Raw genomic sequence first — 23,592 nt, forward strand, 5'->3', positions numbered from 1 at the left:
ATGTGCATGGTGTAAGACCATCATCTGGTTAAGAAGTCTGTGGAAGTGCAAGTTTCTGAAGAATACTAGTAAAACTCAGCTGCTCAGCTTTAGCGGTAGAAGGGCTATTTTTTTTTTTTTTAAAGTATGACGGTTTTACTATCATAGTCTTTCTGCTTAAATCAAGTATGATGGTTTTACTGCTTGAGTAATTCTAGGTATTTGTTGGTATACCTTCAGTAAACTTTGGTAAATGCTTGGTAATTAAAAAACTAATAAATTAACGAGCCTCTTCTTTATTTTTCTGTGTCATTCAAAAAAATCTGGTTTTGGAAATGCTATTAACCGATAATCAGATAGTGGTTGGTAGTGGGGTTGTGGTAAACATGTAGTGTTTTGTGTTGAAGCCTTGGAAGGAAAAATACTGGAGTGAGAACAGCTGTGTATCATCTTAAAAGGTCTCTCGTATGTGTTTTTAACAACATTGTGACTGAGCTGTCGTAGTTATAATGTCATAAATTTTAGGTGGTAACTTAGAGAATTATCAGAATTTTAAAAAAGAAAATCTTGAAGAGGAAAGGTAGAAGAGTCAATTTGGACTATAAAGAAAAGTCAAGAGGAGGTAAACTCTCAAAGGCATGTTTTTTCCCCTACATCTGGTGTCTCAAAGGTCCCCATTAGAAAAGAGTAAAGATAACTACTTGTTGCACATAAACACGCATATGTTACCCAGATACGTGTATTCAACAAGTTTGGAATTCCAGCCTCTGTGTGATAACTGTGTTAGTAGTTAGTACATTCTGTACTTACTATATGCCTTGTTTTTCTAAAGGAAATAGAGCTTTTGTTTGTAGCAGCTTTATAAAATACAGCAGAGGAAGAAAGCCAGTTTTGTATTCTGAAATGTCTATTTCAGTCTCGGTGATGCAGTGCTCAAATAAACTATAGCACATTTAATGAGCACTTGAGGACAGAGACACATGTACTAGGCACACCAGGGAAAGGGATTGTGTACAAAGACTAATTAGCATGAAATATGAATACATTCATGAAGTAGTCTTGATCTATAATGCTCTTACAGAGAGTATTTTTTCCATGAAATTCAGAAGTTGAACTGAAAAAAGAATCTGTGTTGAACTGAAAAAAGAAGTGGCTTCTGTTTGTTTTTAAACAAATGAAAAACTGTATTCCTGGAATAAAACACATTCTGTGTGAATAGGTAAAAAATTAGACTGAAAAGAATGCTTTCTCTAATGTAAAAACAGAAAAAATAACCCTCAAAAGATACTCTCCTCAAGTATTTTTTTGCAACTTCATTTTTTGCAAGGGAGTTTAAGTTAGTAGAAAAATCTATTTAATTTGAAGCTAGTTACTCAGAACATAATTAAATAGCCTGTTCCATGGATTTTACAGTAATTTTTTGTGAAATGAACTGTTAAGATTATCTGTTGTGGAAATTTTCCTGAAGTGTGGCTTATCTTTCATGTGCAAGAATTTATATCTGTATATGTACACAAAGTACACCAATAATGAGTTGAAGGCCAATCACTTGTCACTTCTATGTCTGTGTTCTATAATTCTATGCAGGATGGTTTTAAAACAATGTCTTTAGCCTTCTGGTGTGTTATTTGTAACTCTAGCTATGTTTTCTGGAAGCTTTCTCAATATTAGTAAAGCAAGCTCCATATCTAGTTACTACTGGAAGGCTGAGTGTTGTAGTGCAGGTCCTTCAGCTGAAGTAAACCACACAGTTGGCTGTGGATTTGTGACCCAAGTGAGGGTGGGAGGGGGGGAAAAAAAAACCCCAAAAGTCTGGAGGAAAGGATGGAAAACAGATCAGCAATGTACTAGGGAAGTTTGTGCTGACTATTAAATAGAATATGCGCCTATACTTTAATATCCTGAAAGCTTCCAGCAGAGTTCCAGAATAACTGTGTATTTGTTTAAATAAATAAAACCCCACTGTAAACAAAGAGGTAGTTATAAGCAAAATTTATGGTCTTACTTGTAAAATAATTCTTTTAAGTCTGTATTAAAGAGATGTTTCCTCCATCTTTCAGCAGAACCATAGCTGGAATATATATACATTACTTCCTAAATGTATTATCCCTCAGATTTCTCTATATGAAATACAATGTATTTTTTTCCAGTAGAAATGTAAACTGACAAAATGTGATCTCATTCATGACCCAGTTCCAGTTCCATATCGGCCTCACCTGTAGTGGTGTTGTATTTACAAAAAATGCTGCCCTCCCTGTGCCAGTTGATTTTATGTGCAAAACTGATTTTTCTTCCTTGTTTGCTGACCCCCCCCAAAAAAAAAGTCCTCACATCCTTTTGAGATTGCAAGTTTTATTTGACTGATAGTTGTTTCAGCTGTAATGCTATTAGGAGATGCTTTGAACAGAGCATCTGCCATTGCAAGAATTTTTGCCATATATACATGGAGTAAGGATAGATCAGGTCTCTAAATCAGTGAAGGTTCTTTGGAGGAAGATACATTAAAAAGTGATCTAAAGAATTAAAAGTGAACAATCATGCTATTAGGTTTCTGAATTCATTGAGAAAGTGAAAATACTAGGTACATAGGCATTAACACAGATAAAAAGCTGATAATTTTCTTGAGTTATTGGATTACTTGTTAATGATCTCTAAAGGATGTAAAGTTGAAATTACTGTTTTTTATATTCTGTAAGTGTTGTGTGTCTTGTGCAGTTGTGGGAAACTGAAATTTCTCTGAAACTTCGTTCTTTCAGATACCTTTTTCTGTTCTGTAAGGTGGGAGTATAATTATTTCATAATACTGTTACAGAACAATTTTCCAATGTGAAGAGGCAAGTGAATAAGAAATTTATGGCTTGAAGGCTTTCTAAAAGCAGAAAGCCCATATGGTAAACTGGCTGATTTTTATAAGTCAATGTGGAATTATCTGTAAGTTGTGTATTCTGAACAGTAGTTCATGTAGAACAAGTTTCAAGGTTTTCCTTTTGACATTTATTGTTCTTGGATTTAAGACATCTGGATTGTTAGCACCGAGCTGCTGCCCTCTTAATGGATCATTTTAGCCAGATTTTGTTTATGTTGGTAATATATAGGTAAGCAGAGCGTAGATTACATCTGCTAATTTTAGAATATACTGTGGATTCTGTATGCATATATGCTTAAAATGTGCTGAGGTGAATAGTGAGACAACTATTTTGGTAAAGGTGAGAGACTGGTAGCTGTGTGTTTCAGGACTATTTTTAGTCTGCTAAAACGCAAGTGGCTTAATTTAGTACTCTGGTAGGTCCCCGAAGACTAATCCTGTGATGTTGAAGCAATTTATCTTTTACCTCTTGAAGGCAGGTAATCATTGCACATGTATTCAGTGAGCACCTGGGTGTTTTCAACACACTTGGAGATACTTTGACGGCAAGAAAGCTTTTTCAAGGTAGATCTCTTAGAAGGTAGTAGTAACATATACAACCGTACAGGGTTGTCTTCAGACTGCTTGACCCCAGTGTTTCATCTTCAGTAGGTGACTGAGAGCTGATGCTTAGGCAGCAGAGTAAATATGTGTTAATTAATATATATTAAATGTCTGTCTTTTTAAGTGCATAGTCAGAGTAAACTAAATATTGATACTTCCCAGCCTCCAATGGTTGACAGTTTGTTTTTGTTTTTTTTTTTTCCCTAAGCCAGAGGTCACATGTTTATACATAGTAAAGTCTTCATTGTGTTTTGTCTTCAGTGAACTCATGATCTTTCAGCATTCATAACCCGTGGCATTGATCTTCTCTGTATTTCAAGCAAACACGCAGTTTTCCACTGTTTTAATCCTGCTGCGTGGTACTCTTCCTGGTTTGTTGCCTCCTTTTTCTGTCATTGCGAGTCGAATTAATAACTAATTTGTATTTACTTTCTCTGTGTTTTCAAAGACCACAGAGGGGAAGATTGAAGTTGTGCATGACACACGAGACAAACAGTAATACGTCACTGAACGATGGGCATTATCTCACCAAGTATCAGTTGATATACCCCAGTTATTGTAGGGGGGGACCTCACAGTTTTGGTTGTCTTACTATGGAATCAAGTGTCTCAATTACTGTTTGTTTTTCAGAGAGTTATGTTAGTATGCCGGAAATGTTTCACTGTCACAGTATATTGAAACTCTATTTGGATGACCTTAGTTAGAATGATGATTAGTCAGAATGATTGTGAAGTGGAAAGATGCAATATGTCTTCCCTGTGACATTGTGTGGTGTAGCAGTTCATGTTCCAAACCAGTCACTGCCCTCTAATGAGTCTGGTTATAACTGTAAGTAATTCTAACAAAGGTTGCGATAACCTGTATTCTTGTCACTGACAGGTAGCAAAAATATTTGTGCCCACATATGATTAGATTGAAAGACATGCTTGTTACAGATTACATCCAGCTGATGAGATTTATTTGATACTGTACACAACAAGGCCCCCACTGGAAACATTTCTTCATGGAAAACTGATTTCTCAACATTTTATAAATGAGGACAAAAATTGCTATTTGTATTTGTCAAACATCAAAGCTGTGATTACCAGCCAACTTCACAGGGCACTGCTTGCTAGGTATAGAAATTAATGGAATCTATTAATACAGATAATTTCCCAATTATTTTTAGTATGATCCTTTTTGCTTGTAAAGTTATGCTTTGGACCTGATGCCTATGAAAGCATCCCTTTGAGTTCTGCTGGCTTAATAAAACAATAAATACCAGCTAGTTACCAATATTTTTTAGCTCTAAAATAGTAGAAGAATAGAATTCCTTTTACTAAACATTAAGTCAAACTTGTTAAGTACTAAGTCAATGGAAGTGTAACATTCTGTATTTCACTGTGTAGATCAGAGTATATAGCCAGGATGTACCACATTGCTCTTAAAACACTACAGTAGATATAGAAGTTGGTAAAAAAAAATAGAGGGCTTGGGGATTAAGATATGAAGAATTGTTTCCTTTGTACATGCCTGTTTGTTTAAAAACCTTATGGTAGAGGAGCACTTCAAAAAGGGAAAGGCTACTGGAGTGTGCATTTGGAAATGTGTATTTTACTTAGTCTTTAAATATTTAGTCAAGAGCTTTATATATCAAATATCACAGTGCAAGAGGAAAAGAAATCAATTTAGCACTTCATTTTCACTAAAATTGTAGTCTGTTCCATTAAACACCAATATGTATTTAACTTGACTCTATAAAGCGATTTTGGGATCTTGAGATCTTTTTTTAGTTTCATTTTCTCAAATGCCTTTGGAAAATGTGATTCCCATAAGTTATGTTTTGTTTTGGTTTTTTTATTGGGAAAAATGTGCCTTTTACAAGCCTAATCAAGGCAACAATAGCTGAACTATTAATTTAAAAGACTTTTGTTTACTAGACTTGTCATAGTAATAACAGAAAATGAGTTTACAAAAATCTTGATAAAATATGGTAGCAGTTCTTCAACATTTTGTTTTGCTTTGAATTCCTTCCCCCCCCGCCGAGTCTTGGTGCTTTTCTTTTGCTTTTGAAAGTTGTATGGATAACAGGAGTATCAGTTAGCTATAATTATTTCCAGATTCTATCGGATTTCGCAGTTCTGAGGTGATGATGACCTGATACCAGAGGAAAAAAATATAACTGGGACATGCAACTGTCTAAATTACAAATACTATGATAGGCAGCATTTTATTTTTATAGGCAAATGTCGTCTCTGACGCACATAAAAACTTACTATATTACTTCTAAAACGCATTGACTGATCTTTTTAGGCATTAGTCAAACACTCATGTATATGCAGCAAAGACGTGTAATGTCTCAGTGCCCAGCGAAACCCACCAAGGATAAGCATTTCTTTGGAGCAAAAGCCAGCATCTTCACCTTAAGCCTCACAGGTGTTGAAGCAGTGGCAAAAGAAGGAGTGGGATGGACAATCCTGAGGGTTTCTTCTCTATAAATATTCATGGAGGGAATGTGAGAGAAGAGTTCATGGAAAGGGCTACTCACTTTTCTTCCAGCTTCTCACAGCACGTCGTACAACACAGTTAAGTAGGCCCATTGAGGATATTTTCAGTTTAATCATTGTTTGCCTCCTGCTGTTGGATTTCTAGTGTTCAGGAGTACTGGCATGTATTTCTGTCACCATTTCTATGTGATGAATTGCTAATATTTGCTTACTGTCTTTCAGCAAAAGTAACATTTTTTGCATAGGTCTTTAGCGAAGTAAGTAGAAAGGGGCAAAATCAGTTGTGTGTAGCACTTGTTGGGGTTTGGTTGTTTGTTGTTTTTTTTTTTATTTTTTTTTTTTTTTTGTTAAATAAAGTATTTGTGGCCCAGACATCTACTTGATTTCAGGCTGTTGATGGAAAGCTGAAAGCAACTGCAATATGGCGTGGTCAATTAAGTACACTTTAACCATATAACTTTACTGCACAAGTTCCTGATGCAGATTTTCAAATTGCACTTGAAAATTAGGCTACTTTCAACTATTTTAGGGCAGTTTTAGTAGAACAAGAAATATTTCATATAATCATTAAATGTAGTCGTCAAATATAATAACAATCCAATGTATTATATGAACAAATAATGAGAATATAGATCCCCTGCTATTTTTTGATAAAACTCATTTGTAAAACTAAGTCATGATTATATTTTTTTCTTCCTAAGAGCATAATCTGTTGGGTTGATGTCACTTCCTTCAGCTTGATTACATTAATTAGGCAAAAAACATATGAGATTGCAAGAGGTTCCATGATTTTTTTCCCTTGTCAGTTTTATTTTTTTTTTCTTGAGGGCTCAAACTCAGATCCACTTTCAGATCAATTGCTTGCTTTCTTTGTAATAAACTTGTTTTCTTTCTGGTTGGTTTTTTTTTTTTTATTTTTTTGGGTTTTTTTAATGCTGCACGAGGTATTTAGCTCTTCTGATTGCAGAAAGGACAGTGACAGCAGGAGTGCCTGAATTAATTTTACTTTAGGAATTGATAGCTGAGTGATTTTAGGTGACTGCAAAATGCCAGGTGGCATTGGGAATGAGCATGAGATCACAGGGCTGCTGACTTAATAGACAAGAGGGAGTGGCTAGCATCTGTTAATGCTCTTGCTTTTGTCTCTAGATATTTGGGGAAATGGTTTGGCATTTGTCAAATTTTAAGACCAAATGAGGGTGTGGAGACTATGAGTTTGGATACCAGAGAACTTAAATCTCAGTTTATGCAGTTCACAAATTGCATGACATCCATGTTCTGCAGGTGATGATGTGGTCCAGGAGAGAAGTCGTAGCTTCAGCTGTGTGATGCATAGTCCGGGTGCAGGACCGTGGCATCTCCCAGAGTCTCTCCTCTGAGATCTATTGAACATTGTCTAGTTTCATTGGTTATAGGATTGGTTAGAGAATACCTCCTTGGTCACTGGTCCATTTAGTCTGCACCACTGTTTTCTGACTTGTTGCCATTGACAGGGCTCTGCTTGCTCCAGAAGATTGTGGACCCATTTGCACTTCTTGATGATCAGCAGGTTCTTTGCATAGTTTTGTGTAGTCTTTGCTATCCGTTTCCTTGAGCATGCAAAACTTGCCAGTTCATTCTGCTGTCTGGAGGAAGAGTGGTCATATTTCTTCTATTTTACTGAAACAAATGGTTGGTGGAAGTTCACAGGCTTATGCTAACAGCTGTGCTAACTAGGTCTACCTTGTGTGAACTGCTGCACTGTTTCATTGGAGTGTGGAAAGGATGTGGTTGGACAAATGCCAAAGGTTTGATGTTGGTGTATTGGTGAGGGAAGAGAACAAGTGCAGACTTCAGACTGTGTAATGTTTGGCTTTCTTCCCTCTCCCCTTTTCTTTGAGTTTTATTTCTGTTCCTGGGTGCCTCTAGAAGTAAAGTAGAAATAGAAAATTATCAGTAGCTTCCCAATATCATCAATTTAGCCAGGCTTAAAAAAGTTCTATTATGTTGCAGTAAAATTTACGGAATTTTTGTCCTACAAAACATCTAATCTTTCAATGCCATTACTAGCTCCTTATTTCACTTTTCTACCAAGTCCTATGATGTGGGGGATTTTTGTGAGTGAACTTCTCAGTGTAATTAATAGTTTCAGCTGTTCAAGCATACTCCTGTATGTATAGTTTACATCCCTTAATCTTCTTTCAGGTAAAGGGAAAAATAAAGCAATTAATTTCTTTTGTGTATTTACTTTTGCTGCCAAATACTAGTAAATGCAGTTGGTAAGCCACTTGCCAGATGGAAATAAGATGAAATTACTCATTCATTTCCTGTGATAATATAAGGGCATTTGTTCACTGTGCGTAAAGACTGGATAGAAATTGGAGATTAAGGCTCAGGTTCAAATAAGCTAAAGTTCTCCTAAATCTCTGCTTTCTCCATACTGTAATTCAGTGTACTCCTTTTTGTCTCCCTTTCATTTTCATCCTCATCATGTTCATGAATGGCAGTTTCTACTGTTACTTCTTTATTAAAATTATTTGCTGGTTATTTAAAAAAAGAAAGGAGGAGATTAATATGAACTAGACATTTCAGCTCAGAAAAATGCTTTAACAGCTTCAATAATATTAAGTAAACTTGTATATATTACTAACAATTTGTTATGATGACTTAATGCCATTTAGTTGCTGAATTAATGAACAGGTGTAGAACAGGAATTTTGAAGAGCCATGTGTGCTTGCTTCTTTGGCTACAGAAGTACAAAAGTACTGGTAGTAGGATTTTTTCTTAATTACTCCTCTGAAGCATTTTGCCGTGTTTGTGTCTGTTCTTTGCCATGATTACCAGGAGTCTTGTTTAACATATTTAAAACTTATACAACATTTTGTTTAGTGTTGCCATTTTTTCTTTAAACCCTACATGGGTTTCAAGCAGTGCACTTTCTGTGGGATTACATTAGTTCCCAGCTGAAGGTATCGCTAAATGTACACACTTGAGCTGCATGTGTGTTGCGTAATATAAGATGAACAGAAAACAATCCCTTGCAGCATGTTGCATCAGCTTTTTTCCTCCAACACTGATAAACAAATATGTTGTCTAATCTAAATTAAAAAAAAAAAGAGGTTACGTAATATTGGTGTTTAGAGCTGTATTTTCTGATCTGCAAAGAGGCTTCTGCCAATGCTAAAACTGCCTTTTTCCTCTCCTGTCTGCTTGAGGTAGATGGTAACAGAAAAGAAACTCAACCAAAACTTTCTATACGCGTAACAGGTGTGAGATAATTATGCCTTAGGGGGTATTTTCTCATTTCAATAAATATATGTGTGTGTATGTACATACACTCCAGATAAGTCCAAATATTGGTCTACATAAATTTGTGTGAAAAGGGATTACTTTTCAAGAAGTAAAACAGAGATGTAGGGGATTTGAAACTGCTTTGCATCAACACAACCAGAGCGCCTTAGCACTGTCAGTTACCACAGACATGGTGCTCTGAAATGCAAGAGGACAACCTGATGGGCCCTTTTCGACCTGAAATCTGCTCTGGTGGTGACAAATGCTTGGGCTCCTGGACTCTCTTCCTGAGAACTTGTGCAGGAGGTCTTATTCACTTGTTCAGAGTGACTTGCTGGAGTACCTGGACAGGCTTAACCACTTCCTGGAGGATGCTGCCATCATTCCAGGGCTGTTACTGCAGTGGAGTACTGACATAAACTTGATTAGTGAGCATGTTCTGGGAAGTGAAACAGGAGAGCCGTGAATCTGGATCAAGCCTGACTTTAGGTGGGGAAAAAGCCAGTCGTATTCTGAAATAAGAGAGGCAAACTTAAGCAGGGTACTGAGAGGAGGCTGGCTAGCTCAGGATGGATTTGGGTGGGAGATGGGCCCCGTAGAATAAAGTTTCAGACTTGGAGAGCTGACCTGTTTCTTTCAGTGTCCTGTTGCTGTGGTCAGAAAGAAAGGAAATTTCCCCTCTGCTACACCTGTTTTTCTAAATACCACCACCTTTGTTACGGAAAACCTGGGTATGACTCACTAGCTCTAGGTACAGCCTGTCAGTTGGAAAACATTTTGAATGAAGATGTAAGCCAGTGCCATTATCAAAGTGCTGTAATGAATAATCACAGCACTAAACTCAAAGGTCTGTATGATGTAATAGAGGTGCTTTAGCTTGCAGATTGGGTTTTTTCATGTTGCTTTTTTGAGCTACCCTATGTTGACTGGTATAAAATCCTTTTTTTACCTCTCCCTCCGGTTCTGTGGCATCAAACCTGAACAGCGTGTCTCGTCTTTAAACAGGCACTTGTGAAAGGAGTACCTGAAAGATGTTGAGAGGTTGGTCAGCAATAGTATATTGACGCTGAAATGTATCAAGTAGCTTTTTATTTGTTAATTTATTTAAATTTCTGCATTGTCCTATCACAGTCGAATCACTACTAAATATTACCTGTCTGTTGGGTGACATTTGGTAACAAAAACATCTGCATCTTCAGTTTTCTTTTAAAACTTCATATTTTTCTTATCTCTGTAGTTGAACCCTGTTTTTGTGTGTGTATTGCCTTAGCTGATTGCAGAACAGGTTTCTGCTTAGTGTTCACAACTAACGTGACAAGTACAGTACCCTGTGAGCTGGTAGTGAGGGTGTGTGTTGGCTAACACTTCAAAGACCCAGTCATATATGGAAATCCCGAGAGTTTGATTCTTAAACAGATTTGAATAGGTCACTCATCTTGAATCAGTTCTTGCACCTGTCTGAACAGACACAAATCTAGGCTTTTCAGTAGCTTCTGTTCATATAACTGAACTCAGAATATTTATTGTCTTCTCATGGGTCAACTAATTTTTAACTCTTAGGTTTTTTGTTTGTTTTGTTGAGCACCTGGTTTTATTTGCTTGTTTAAGTGGGAACGATTAGTGGTAAGGGTGTGATTATTTCATGCAGTATCACTTCAGGATTTTAAAAAGTCATTCATCGTAGGTAAAGGGTCAGTGCTGGTGTGAATTTGGGGTATTATCTGTGTATTATTAAGCTGATGTGTAGCTTGGTCCTGTTATAAATACAAAGCAAGCTGGTCATATATAGTTAGGCTTGCAGAGTAATTGTGGGGCAAGGGGAGAGCAAGTATTAGCTTGTTGATGAATCGTCTTTTTTGTTGAGCTTTTACTGTGTTAGGCTTTTTAGAGGTAGCTGGGAATGAGAGAACTATCTTGTACTAGCTTAGTTTACGCTGCTCCAAAAATGCCCAAGGTAAACTAATTATTCAAGTGGTATAAACGCAGTAGAATTATTTTATGCAACATGTTTTCCTAGTGGTAATGTGTATAAGGTGAAAAACAACTGGTTTATTTGTTTTGGGGGTTTTTTTTGGGGGGTTTTTTAAGAGGTTGAAACTGAGGCTTTGGTGTTATTCTTCAACTAAGATTGAACATCTTTTCTTAGGAGATACTTGTAATGAAACCTATGCTGATGAAATTAGTACAGCAAGAAACAATGCTCAGAGGAGAAAGGCTTATTTACTCTGCTTAAAACTTCCTCCTAATTTGACTTCAGAGTTTTTGAGTTACTTTTGAATGACTTAAAATGTTCATTAGGTTTAATTAATGTTAAGCATGTTAAGTTTCTGTTCCTTCAGTGCCAAATATGTGATACTTAAAAGTAAATAAATCCTTGTTAATAGGTTTACTTAATTAATACATAAGAACATTTTGTGACAATTAAGTATGTTAAATTATGAAAATATCAGCATATATTTTAAATATTTCAATGCCACATTACTTTATATAGAATTTTAAGCAGTGAATATAAGGTTAGTGATCCTTGCTAATTAAAAAAAAAATAATAATGGTATTTTCTTATATGGTTTTTGCTCTTTACCAGTGACAACATAAATAATTATTAAAAACCTACCTTTATATAGTGTGATAGATCTCAAATGATATATATTATTGGTTTTGAATGAAGAACTTGATATTGTATTTGAATTAGTAATATTTCAACAGAGGGCACTAATGTGCTTTGAAGTAACACCAAATGACTATTTTTAAAGGTGCTTGGAATAAAATGGAGCTGAAGATAACAAATTTTGTGGGTTAAAGCATACATGTAATTTGATAGTGCTTGGTAAAATCGGTCATTGTCATAATAATATTTTCATTTCACATTCTTCCTAATTTCGTAAATTTACTTTGTTTCTTTGGATATTTTACAGTACGTTGAGTCAGTGGATTCATTTTGCCTTGAACTGATTCTAAATAGATGCATTATTATGGCTTTCTAGCTGAGTTGCTCTCAGTCTGTTAGATTTAGCAGTTGTAATAATGAATCAGAATTTAATAAATACATTCTTTACAGCTAAAAAGGCAGTAGAAGAATCAGAAGAAAAGAAGACAGCTCAGTCAAAGAAAAGGATTAAAGAATTAAGAGTTCTGGATGGAAAAAGCGCACAAAACCTATGTAAGTGATATCAAATGCATTAGGTGAATGTCGAATTAGCATGTGCACATGACTTCTTAAATGTTTTCTTTCCTTTTTGTTTACATGTGCAATATTCTTTTTCTAAAAACTGGCTAATGTGAACATGAGTCTTAAGTTCAGAAGGGCTTTACATATATGTATGATTTGAATACGCTATGCAACTTGGGAAAACTTAAAGTAATATGGGAAAATGATGTAGACTTAAATGTTAATGACCTTTTTTTCGGTAAGAAAAAATTATTTCATTAATTGCTTTAGACTGGAAGTATAAGGGAAGGCACAGTGTTGGTAGGTTTTGTGGGTTGGGGTTGATAGGCCATATGTTATGAAACAGGGTAAGTTAGGTGCAAATACTACTATGAATTGTAAGGAGAACAGCCCCACCTATTCTTTTTAACGTGCTGCTTCTCTCTTTAGTTATTGAGAGAGTAGTAGATTCACTTACTTGAATTTGAAATACTATAAAAGGCCATCTATGCTTGTGGCAAATGAAGTGAGTAAAACCAAATCTGTGCATTGTTTATTACCACATCCGTGAGCACATTCTCTGAAGCAGAAAATGCTCTATGACACAAGTGATATAAAACTACAAGTTTTGAAAATATGGATGCATTTGAAAATGGTATGCTAACACATCTGTGTTAGGATACTTTGTAGTATACTGAATGAGGCTCTGCTGAGATATTAGAACATCCTGAGACCAAATTGTTTTGAAAACTCCCATCTTTGAAGGGTGCACAATTTATATTGTCTCTTGTATGATTTTACTTATCCTAAAAAGTGGTAGAGTTTGGGTATTATTTTTTTTGTCTTTACTCAGCTCTTAATTTTACTTTTGACATGGACTTTTTTCTAGAATGTCAGGTAAATGTCACTCAATCAGTTGTAAATGCAGTACAGCTATTCATACGTAGTTGTGAAAGCAAAAAATAATAGTTAAAGTCTTCGAGTGACTGAGTAAGTCTAAGTAGTAATGCAGGTATGTTGTCATTCATAAAGATAGGACTTCAGTGCTAGAGATAAGTAACACTGCTAGGGAGCAGCTGAGGCTGATTAAACAGTAAAAACTGTTGTCATACTTTTATTTTTTAGAAGTAAAATTATTAAGTTGAACTGCAATGGTGTGGCTATTTATTTTATATAGAAAACTTCTTCATTGTAAAACATCTTAATTTGAATCAGATATGATTTTTGAGTTGCTAGGAATTGCCTTCTTGCATCAATGTTTTTGACCTTTTTGATTCTAATTACTTATTACTGAATTTCAGCAATATTTTTGGGTTCTTTCCGTTTGCCTTATGAAGAAATAAAAAATATAATTTTAGAGGTGGATGAAGAGAAGCTGAGTGAATCCTTGATTCAGGTATGCGAAAAGGTTTCTGGTTTTGTTTATAGTTTGTTTTCCACATGAAAATTCTGTAAAGGTGTAAGAATTCAAAAATAAGAATAGTGTAGAGTATTCTGGGCATCCCCTACAAATGTATCAGTTGTGTTTACCATTTGCTTTTTTTTTTTTAAATTTCGCTCTGCTTTTGAATATGTTTGATTATAGCAGTAAGACTGTCTTTAAAAGACACTGTTAACACAAATACTTTTGCATCTACAACTTTATGACACTTCTCTTTCAAGAGGAAACCTCTGATAATTCTAGTTTTTCAGTTTTGAAGGCAAGCATTTACCAGATTTAGGCTAGTGGATAATGAAGTTTCATCAGTTGTCTTGTGGAAACAACTCTGCTTGTCACTAGTGATAGGTGAAGCGACCTGAGTGTTTCAGGATACTGCTATAACCTAAAACCCATCTGTAAATCAAGACTGCTGTCAAGCTGGTTTGTTCTTATTTTGAACCCAAAATATCTCAGCTGGAGAGAAGAAAATATGGAATACAACTTCTTTACATCCCTTTCCGATTTCCTTGCAGTAGGAGGAGAGCGAGTGTGTAGACGGCCCCTTATGATCTTTGCGGAGTGAAAGACTGCAACAGAGAAACGTGTAAACCTAAAATTGTATACAGATGTAGGACAGCAATGATACTGGTGTTGAATTGGTTTATTTTAATTTCGTACACTCATTCACATTCTAGCTAACATACTGGCCCTCTATTTATATTTTCCTCCTTTCCTGTTCCCTACTTGAACCCCTGTCCCAGTCCAACCAAGACTCTTTAAAAGAATTTATTCTTCCTTTCTTGGACTTGGAAAATGGTTATTCCAGGTACGCTGGGCTAAACTGAGTTGCCTGGTCTCTTCTCCATTAGTTACGTAATCCATAACTTCAAATTTTAACATGAGTGTTTCTTAACAAAATAACTCTGTTGCAAAACATAGAGTGTAAATGGAATTACATTATTGAAATTAAATTTGCCTGTCCTTTTTCTGCAATTTTTCTTGTGTCACCAAGGCCTCCCTACATTTCGGGAGTTTTGTTTTCTTGAGGCTCTAAAGGAAGGGATGCAGTTTTCTCATAGACCTCAAAATATTGGACTCGCAGCACTACAAACAGCTATATTTTTCTTATAGCGTCATATGCTGAGACTTTTACTACCTAACCCAACGTGTCTAAAAATACAGATTTGATATCTGAAATTCCCGTTCATGTTTTATTTGGGATAATCCTCGATTTTTATTTTTTTTTATTGCTACAGTGAAATGTTTCGGGAAGTTCCCATTTGAGGGGAAAATATTTCCAGTCTGACTTTGATGTGTTTCACTGTGATATCCTGCTTCAGGCCATGTCGGCACAGAATTGATAGGGTTTGAGTATGGGCCCTAAAATTAAATACAAAAGATATCCAATATATATATTTACCTTGCTAAAAATACTATCTTTGGCCACTGAGTAAGTCTTCTGACAAAAGACTAAAGCAGACAATACGTAGTATTTGGAAATAAGTAAGAAGTCTTAAGTTTGTTTACTGATCAGTGATATCAGATCATTTGATTGTAAAATCAAAAATCAACATGGAGAAAAAACCCACCTTCAATATCTCAAATGCAAAATTGTTTCGTATTGGTATAGTTATCTCTGCAGCAAACGCAGAGATATCTTGAGACCTGGATTAATAGAAATAGGATTTGATATGTTATGCTGAAATATAAGGTCATGATCTTACACGTTAATTGTAAAATGCTGAAAGCTAATTTTGTAATGGTTGCTGATCAGTTGGAGATGATGGAAGAGAAGTAATAGTCTGTGCTCAACAGGACAAGTATAGCTACCACTGGAGTCACCGCATGTGGAGTGGCTCAGCCCTCACCCAGTCCCAAGCACTTGCCCTGGTGGGCTTGTCAGGGCTGGGGCGCAGATTGCCCCCCAGCCTGCTTGCAGGGGGAGAAGCAGAGGGGGCGCTCAAGCTGCACAAGCACTGTGCGATAGCAGCTAAAACACTGGGGTCTTACCAACGCTGTTTTGGTCACAAGTCAAAGCAGTGCCATGTGGGCTGCTGTGGAGAAAATTAACTTCATCCAGAGAGCCAGTACACCATAAAAAAGGCAAATGTGATTGCAAGGTGTATCAGGTCAAGTATTTCCAGTAGAGAAGATAATTATTGTGCTTTTGAATAATGCACTTCTAAGACCTTATCTAAAATACTTGGTACGTTTCTCAAAAATTAATTTAAAATGGAGAAGCTGAACTTAAAAACTACTTAAGATGATTGAGGGATGGAGAAACAGTCTACAGAAGGAAGCAGAAAAGATTGGCTTGATTAGATTAGCAATATAAATAGCTGAGAGGGGATATGACTACCTTATAACTATATGGGGAGAAGAGCGATGTGCGTGAGCATTGAGGAGAAAAATGAAGTTGCGTAAGTAAAAGGCAGTGTTAACACCAGAATACACGTCTATAAATTGATCATGAATGCAGCTGTCGAGAAACTTGACTGCCTATAATCTTCAAAAACCGATGCTTTGGAGATTGATTCGTTCCTGAAGGGAACGGTGTGACAGAGTTGCTTCTCATAGCGGGGGGATTTAGTTGATAACCCAGAAGACATTCCTGGTGTGTTTCTAAAGATACTCTTAGAAGTGTTTTGGAGTAAATGGGCTGTATCATCTATTTCATATTCAGTCTATTCTGGTATATTTTTAATCTAATCTTCTGAGTTATTAACTAATTTACCAGTTTAACAGTTTTTAATACTACTGATTGGAAAAATTTTGCAAAGCAAACCTTGCCTTCTTTCACGCTTGGCAAAATTTGGACTTTATGAAAATGCACATGTGGAAACTGCTTTGTTCTAAATACCAAAGTGGTGAAAGCCAAATGGGTATAGCATAACAGAGCATATCGAAAAGTGCTTTTTCAGTTACGCTTCTCAAGTCCTCGTTTCTTGCTGCTTTTCAAACTTATGTTGTAATACTTCCTGATATTAATTGGATTAATCAGTTTGAGTACATGATAGACTATATACTGTTGTAACTCTTCCGTGAGGAAAACACTCTCGGAAAAAATATTCTCAATTCCCAGTGTGTCTTTGAGATAAATTCTTGTAAAAATACAGTTGCCAAACACCTTGTTTAGCAGAATTGATGGCATTGTGATAGTGAGTAGTGAGTGATAGTTTCAGCCTCTTAATTTCTGCCTTAGATTGCTACTACTACTTATGTTTAGTTAAAATATTTTTATTTACCCTATTTTTACTTAAACCCACATCATCTTGAATACATTATGAAACTGTTTCCTACAGTGCTGACAAGGATTTTAGCTTCATTTTCAGTTATTCAATACAATTAATGAAAGTAAACATATTTAAACATTTTTATGGGAGGCTGCAGTGCTAACAGAGCCAATCTCTCCTTCTGAGAAGCTGAGTGTAGAACGAGTTGATCTGTTAGCTCTAGACTGTAAAGGGCTGTGGATGAAGGAAAAGAAATGAAGAAGTGTGCTAACAGATTGTTGTTACGTGGCTAAAAAAAAAAGTGTGTTTTTAGTAGTAGGCACTTATTTTTTCCGTCAGTGCAGAAATACAATGTTTTACAGTACGTTTATTAATTTATACTGAAATATACGTTTCTGACAAATCCTGTGAAACTGATGACAGCACATCGTGGTTTGGTCAATAGTATACCTAATAAAAATAGGTTAAAAAGAATTATGTTACTTAGTTTGTTCATGTCTTTAATCTTTACCAGTATTAAACAGTCAATCAAATGAGCAAGAACATTTTACAGATCCTTCCCCCTTTTTTTTTTTAAAGTAGAAATTTGTGGGACGTGCTTTTGGGTTTGATAGGAAAGGAGGCATGCTTAGGTTTAGACAGGAGACCATAGCTTAATTGTATGACATCCACATGAAACTGATGCTTATCTCTGTCAAGTATATTGAACTTCGCTCACTGAGACACTCAGTAGCTCCCTGGTGTAAGTGTTTAAAAAAAAAATAATATATATCTTTCTGTAACAGGAACACTTTGTATGAGACTGTTTGTCTTTGTTTTTCCTTATTAAGATGGGTGAATGTTTAATTCTTTCAGCTTAGAGAATTAAGTTAACTGTCACTTGGTAATTTGACAAATTAGACTGATGCCTTTCTGAAAGTTGTATCTTAATGCCTACTTCATCAACCCTGGCAGAGTGATCAGTAATCAAATTCTATAAAGGATAAGAATATTGCAAGAGTGATGGCAAGATTGGTATGGTCTAAAAATAAGACGTGTACCTCTAATACTACAAGTTTTCTTCCATTAAGATTTTTATATCTGGAAAAAAATATGCTTCTATAGCACTGTTTTTCTGATTTTAAAAGGCACATAACTTTTTTTTATCAGAGGCTTTTTGTGACATAGACCTGAACAGTTGTTATCGGTTCTCTCATAGTGCCAGTGTGCACGTCCCTCCTATTTTATTCATATCTCATGGGAACACATGGCAACGCACCTTTTCTCATGGGAGGAGAACTGATGTTCTAATGACCTAACCAGAAGAACTTCAAGTTAAAGAATCATACTTTGAGATGTTTTACTTCTGTGACTGGTGTTGCAGAAAATACCAAAAGATTTAATCTTTGTAACTGTAGCACATTACCGTAGCTTTGCTAAAATCTGTGTTGTAATTAAAATGCTATAGAATTGCATATTCCATAGACACTTTATTGGAAATAAACCTTTAAACCTGATGGTGGTTCTGCCATTTACTTCTGCAGGTTTCAGAGAGTGGCTTCATAAAGTAGGAACTTTTTTTGTGGAAGAACAGGGACTTACCCCGTTTCTCTTTAATACCAAACTACTGTGTTTGTGTGGAAGAAAAAATGATTTCTCTGTGAAGGCATGTTTTTCTTAGTTATTTTATACAGGAATCTTTGCACTGTGGAGTTGAGTGAATCTCATGTTGATTTCTCAGAAGTTGTTAATAACAAAAGTGCACTACTTCTTTGGCCCCTATATGCATGTTAAGTGTCTATAAATTACGCAGCATACAGAAACAGGTTGTGTCTTTTTACTGTGTGGTCAGGCAATTACCCTCTCAAAACTGTGTTCACCTAGATCTGGAGGAATTTCTGCTTCTGTTCTATATAGGTAAATGTCTCCAACTCAGTCCCTTTGATTTCCTCAGTGGCTAGTGCTTGCCCATAACTCAACGCCATTTGGATTTCCACAGAATCCCATTTTACTCCAAGTTACTGCAGTGTTTTGGATCCCATATCCGGTATCCAAAATATTAATCTTTTTTTTTCTTGATTTTTCCTGTCATAAGTCTTTAATATGAACAAAGGAGTGGAGATTGGAAATGAAGTAAAGGGCACCCTCTGTGTGTGGACAGCCATAGTGTAATCATATCAATTAATAATATTTTAATTCACTTTGTTTTTTTGATCTTAAGATATATCAACCTTTTTGAACAAAAAAAGACCTGTTGACTCTCGCTAGCTTGCTTGAATGTAAATGCATACTTTTTTTCCCCCGAAGTTACATTATTATTTTGTTTTCAACTAACGTATATATTAAAATTTCCACACAGCCTGAATGTTTACTGAATATCTCTTAAAACAAAGTATTCATCAGTCTTAATATGAATATTTCACACACTTAGCGTATCTGTATTTTGAGATGTTGAGATCGTATAGTAAATCATACGATTTTCTTTGGGGACATGGATAAGATTTCAAGCAAGTTCTGCTTTTTGCTGAGTTTCAGTATATTTGCCATCCAGAATATTTGTACAATTTTTAGATGTTGCTTTTTTTTGTGTAAAGTGTTCTTTAATGAAGATTGGGCACAGCTATTTTGAATGTCTAAAGATTTTTTTTATTTTTTTTTTAGGTAATTATGTCTTGTTTTACACAGACCAGTTATTTCTTGATTAATATTTAATGAGCAAAATGCAGTCATGAGGGGGAAAAAAGATTGTAGATAGAGTATAATTCTTCAGGGTCTGATGGTATCAAGGAGTTTTGTTGAACTTTTTAATACTGAGAAGGCAGTTTTCAAATTAGAGACTGTAACAGCAGTGCTGATGTCTGTATTAAATAATTACTGGCTTGATTTGATGTTTGTTTATGTAGTGTTAAAGCTGCGTAAATGAAAAAAGCTTCCCCTAATTTCTTCATGCATTTCCATGTTGTGGTATTTTAAGTGTGTTATTTTAAGAACTCAGCTAGTTTAATATAACAAGTTTAATATAACCCCCTTGTTTGTTTTAGAACCTAGTGAAGAATCTTCCTGAGCAGAAAGAACTCAATGCCTTAGCCGAATTAAAGGATGAATATAATGATCTTGCTGAGCCAGAACAGTTTGGAGTTGTGGTATGTATTAGTGCAATAATTAACTGGAGAGTTCTATTTTGTGAAATATATTAAAAAGAAAAATTTTGTATTTAAATTATCTTGGTTAGGGTTTTTGAAAGTCCTGCAGTAGGAAAAGTTATCATGTATTTATTTATGAGTAACAATCTAAAAATCTCTGTAAATACATATTAGGTGCTTTTCTGGAAGGAATTACAGTATGCAATTAAGAGCAACAGGCACTTCTGTGCTAGACCAAATCCTTTGTTGGACTGTCTTACCTTGTATGCAATTCTTGTATGTTAATTAAACAGTTGTGGAGAACACTCTAGGTTCAAACAGTTAAATTTCCAAGAGTTCAGAGAAGACCCATTAACTCAATGGCATTGACAACTTTGATAAATTTATTCTGCTGTATCAAAACCTGTAAAGAGCTGAAAGAGTTAATGTGCCCATAATACATCATGTCATGTTTTAACGTTTGTTTAAAAATCAAAATGCGTGTGTGTATACATATTTTTATGTGTACATGTGTATATACACATATACGTATGTATGCATATACATATAATATGTATATGTGCAAACACTTAGAAACTTGCAAAACTGCTCTAGAAGAGGTGTGGCTTCATGTTAGAACTGCAATCGTAGATTGTATTCTGTTGCTTTTATTAGTGTTCAATGTGTATCTATTCCAAAAGCAGGGATATCGAGTATTATCATGGCTAAACCTGTCTCCAGATGAAAATAGAAGATTTGCATAAGTTACCTACTACATGCTGGCAGTTGATTGTATAATACTGAGTACTAAGCTAGGTCTTGGAAGACTCTTTTTCTGTTTCTGGTCTTCCAAAGACCTGATAAGTCCTTAGGCAAATTAGTTGCTGTTTTCACTTCACTTTGTCAGTTTAAAAGATGATAACGATGAGGTAATGTGTTTAGATTTTATCCCGAACTCTACAGCAGCTAGGTTTACTTTTGCTGGATTTTTATGATGATATATATATTAAAACATATTAAAACAGAAATAGAGGTCTCTTAAAAGGAAAGAGGGAAAACAGATTTTTACTGAAAGAGCTCTGATTTCACCCTAATTTGTCTTCAGAAGTGCCTTTTGAGTGATTTCCCCCCCCCCGCCCAGTTTTGGGGGGGACACACACAATTTGACCTAATGAGATTTTTGTAGAAGATCTAGAAAATTAAAGCTATCAATTACACCTTTTGAAAAACTTTAGGCTATTGATTTTATTTTTTTAATAAATGGCATAAAGTTATCGAAATGTTTTATTTCAAAACAAAGATGAGGAATTTTGGTAGAAATGTGAGAAATGTTAGTCTTGCTGCAAGGTCTGCAGTAGGAAAACGTTACCGTCTATTTATTGATCAGTAACAGTCTAAAAATATATATAAATACATATTTGGTGCTTTTCTTAAAGGACTTATGGCATACTATATATATAAAAAATGTAAGCATAGTATAATATTCGTATTACTATAGTTACAATACCTTATATATATAGGAAAACATCCATATCTACTGATATACATGGATAAATATATGTATGTATATACGTGGGTACATTATGTCTGTATATCCTATATTTTATATATGTGTGTGAATATATGTGTATATTAAAAATCTGTGTAAAAGCACTGGAGGAATACTTTGTTCCCTATGTGTCACGTAACGCACGCTTTCAGAGTGACTGAAACAATGTGATGAAATGACAGTAGCACTTCCAGCTCTACAACAAGATGGGCTTTTCATCCCTAGGAAGGAAGTAAGGAAGGACAGAACAATTCCTGTCTACTCAGCGCTTCCTACCTATTTTTGAAATGGCAATGAGCAAAAGATGCCAGGGAGTTACTGATTTACTGATGAATATTTCCTTATTTCCCTTCTACATCAATAATGCCAAACAAAGAAGGAGAGTACTTAGAGTTTGTCAAGGAGAGTATCTGAAATGTGTGTAAGGGAAACGCAGAATGGAAGCAAGCAAGGTGCAGGCATTAGGACAAATGAAGAATCTGATGTCTATGAATTCTATTCAGTTAACTATTTAACATAAGCAAAGAAATAAAGAAAATTGGGCATAATGACCATAAAAGACTCTACAGATATTTCTCCATTTTACTGTTTTAAGTCCCTTAATGTTCCACTCTTGATCTTTACAACTTGGATCCTTTCTGAACTCAGTTCCTTCTTTTGCCACACGTTTCCCTTTTATAAATATCATACCTACCTTGTCTCTTCTGCTTGAACCTTTCTCCCCATTTGGTTTTGCTGCACTGCTCTGTATAGCTTTTATGTAAAGGTATTTCTGGATTAGTGTACTGTTTATCTGCATCCTCCCATTGTGCTGCTCTGTGGTGGGTAGTACTAAATTCCCACTCTGCTGAGGAAAGCCGTGACAGTGGCACTGCATTCATTATTCAGCCACCTTTGTGGTCAACAATGTTTTCCTTATATACAGTCAGAATTTCTTCAGTGCCACCTTGTTTTTTGCTTCTTCACCTATCACTGTGCACCTTCAAGAATCCTCTGGTTCCATTTTCTCTGTACCTTCCCTTTAGGTAGAAACAGATAGGAGTCAAGAGCACCTATTCAGACAAGAGGTCTTGTGGATTAACCCTGGTAGGCAGCTAAACACCGCGCAGAGGCTCACTTGCTTCCCACTCCCAGTGGGGTGGGCAAGAAGAAAGGAAGAGTGAAAGTGAGAAAACTCGTGGGTTGAGATAAAATAGTTTCATAAGTGAAGGAGAAGTGGAAGAAGAAAGAAAGAAAGAAAAGAAGAGCAAAGAAATAAAACAAAGGCAATCGCTCCCGGTCTCACGTGTGTAGACTGATGTAGCGCCAGTTCCTGAGCAAAAGATGACCAACCTGTTTAGGGTTCCCTCCTCCATGCTTTATTACTGGGCAGGATGTTATATGGCACAGGATATCTCTTTGGTTAGTTCAGGTCATTTGGCTGGTTGTGTCCCATCCCAGCCTCTTGCACACCCCCTCTGTTCACTGGCTTGTGCAGATTGAGCAGGGGAGAAGGCCTTGACGCTGTGCAAACACTGTTTGGCATAGCTAAATCGTTAGTGCGTTAACAGCATTGCTCTGGTCACAAGTCCAAATGCAGCACTGCACAGGCTGCCATGAAGAACAGCTCACTCCATCCCAGGCAGACGCAGTACAATAGCATTAGTTAAAGTTTATCCTGTTACTGCCAAGGTTTGTTTGCTTTTCCTGGCCTTGTGCAGAAGCATGTGGTTTTTAAGAATTGGGGTAACTATATGTGACCGCTTAAGCCGAGACGATGTGCTGGCTGGTTTTTTTTGTAGATAAAACAGTTTGCTCAGTTTCACCCCTGTGCAGAAGGTGGTATGAGAGAAATTCATTAATGTCTGCAACTTCATTAATCACCTAGTCTGAAATTTTGTCGGGGCATAGGACAGGCAGGATCAGGTTTTGCATTTTGCACTAATTTTGGTTGTAGT

General features: G+C 35.8%; 1 protein-coding gene across 1 annotated transcript in view; it reads left to right on the top strand.

Moving 5' to 3' along the window:
* Nucleotides 1–23,592, top strand: part of DIAPH2 (diaphanous-related formin 2) — a 174,752-nt gene that overhangs the window by 51,410 nt on the left and 99,750 nt on the right. The window contains exons 18-20 of the mRNA XM_009881778.1: nt 12,263–12,364; nt 13,654–13,748; nt 20,026–20,127. Coding sequence (XP_009880080.1) covers nt 12,263–12,364; nt 13,654–13,748; nt 20,026–20,127 — 299 coding nt within the window. The remainder of the gene's footprint in view (nt 1–12,262; nt 12,365–13,653; nt 13,749–20,025; nt 20,128–23,592) is intronic.

This window comes from Charadrius vociferus, unplaced genomic scaffold (genome assembly GCF_000708025.1).
Source record: "Charadrius vociferus isolate BGI_N301 unplaced genomic scaffold, ASM70802v2 scaffold472, whole genome shotgun sequence".
In the NCBI taxonomy this organism is placed as follows: domain Eukaryota; kingdom Metazoa; phylum Chordata; class Aves; order Charadriiformes; family Charadriidae; genus Charadrius; species Charadrius vociferus.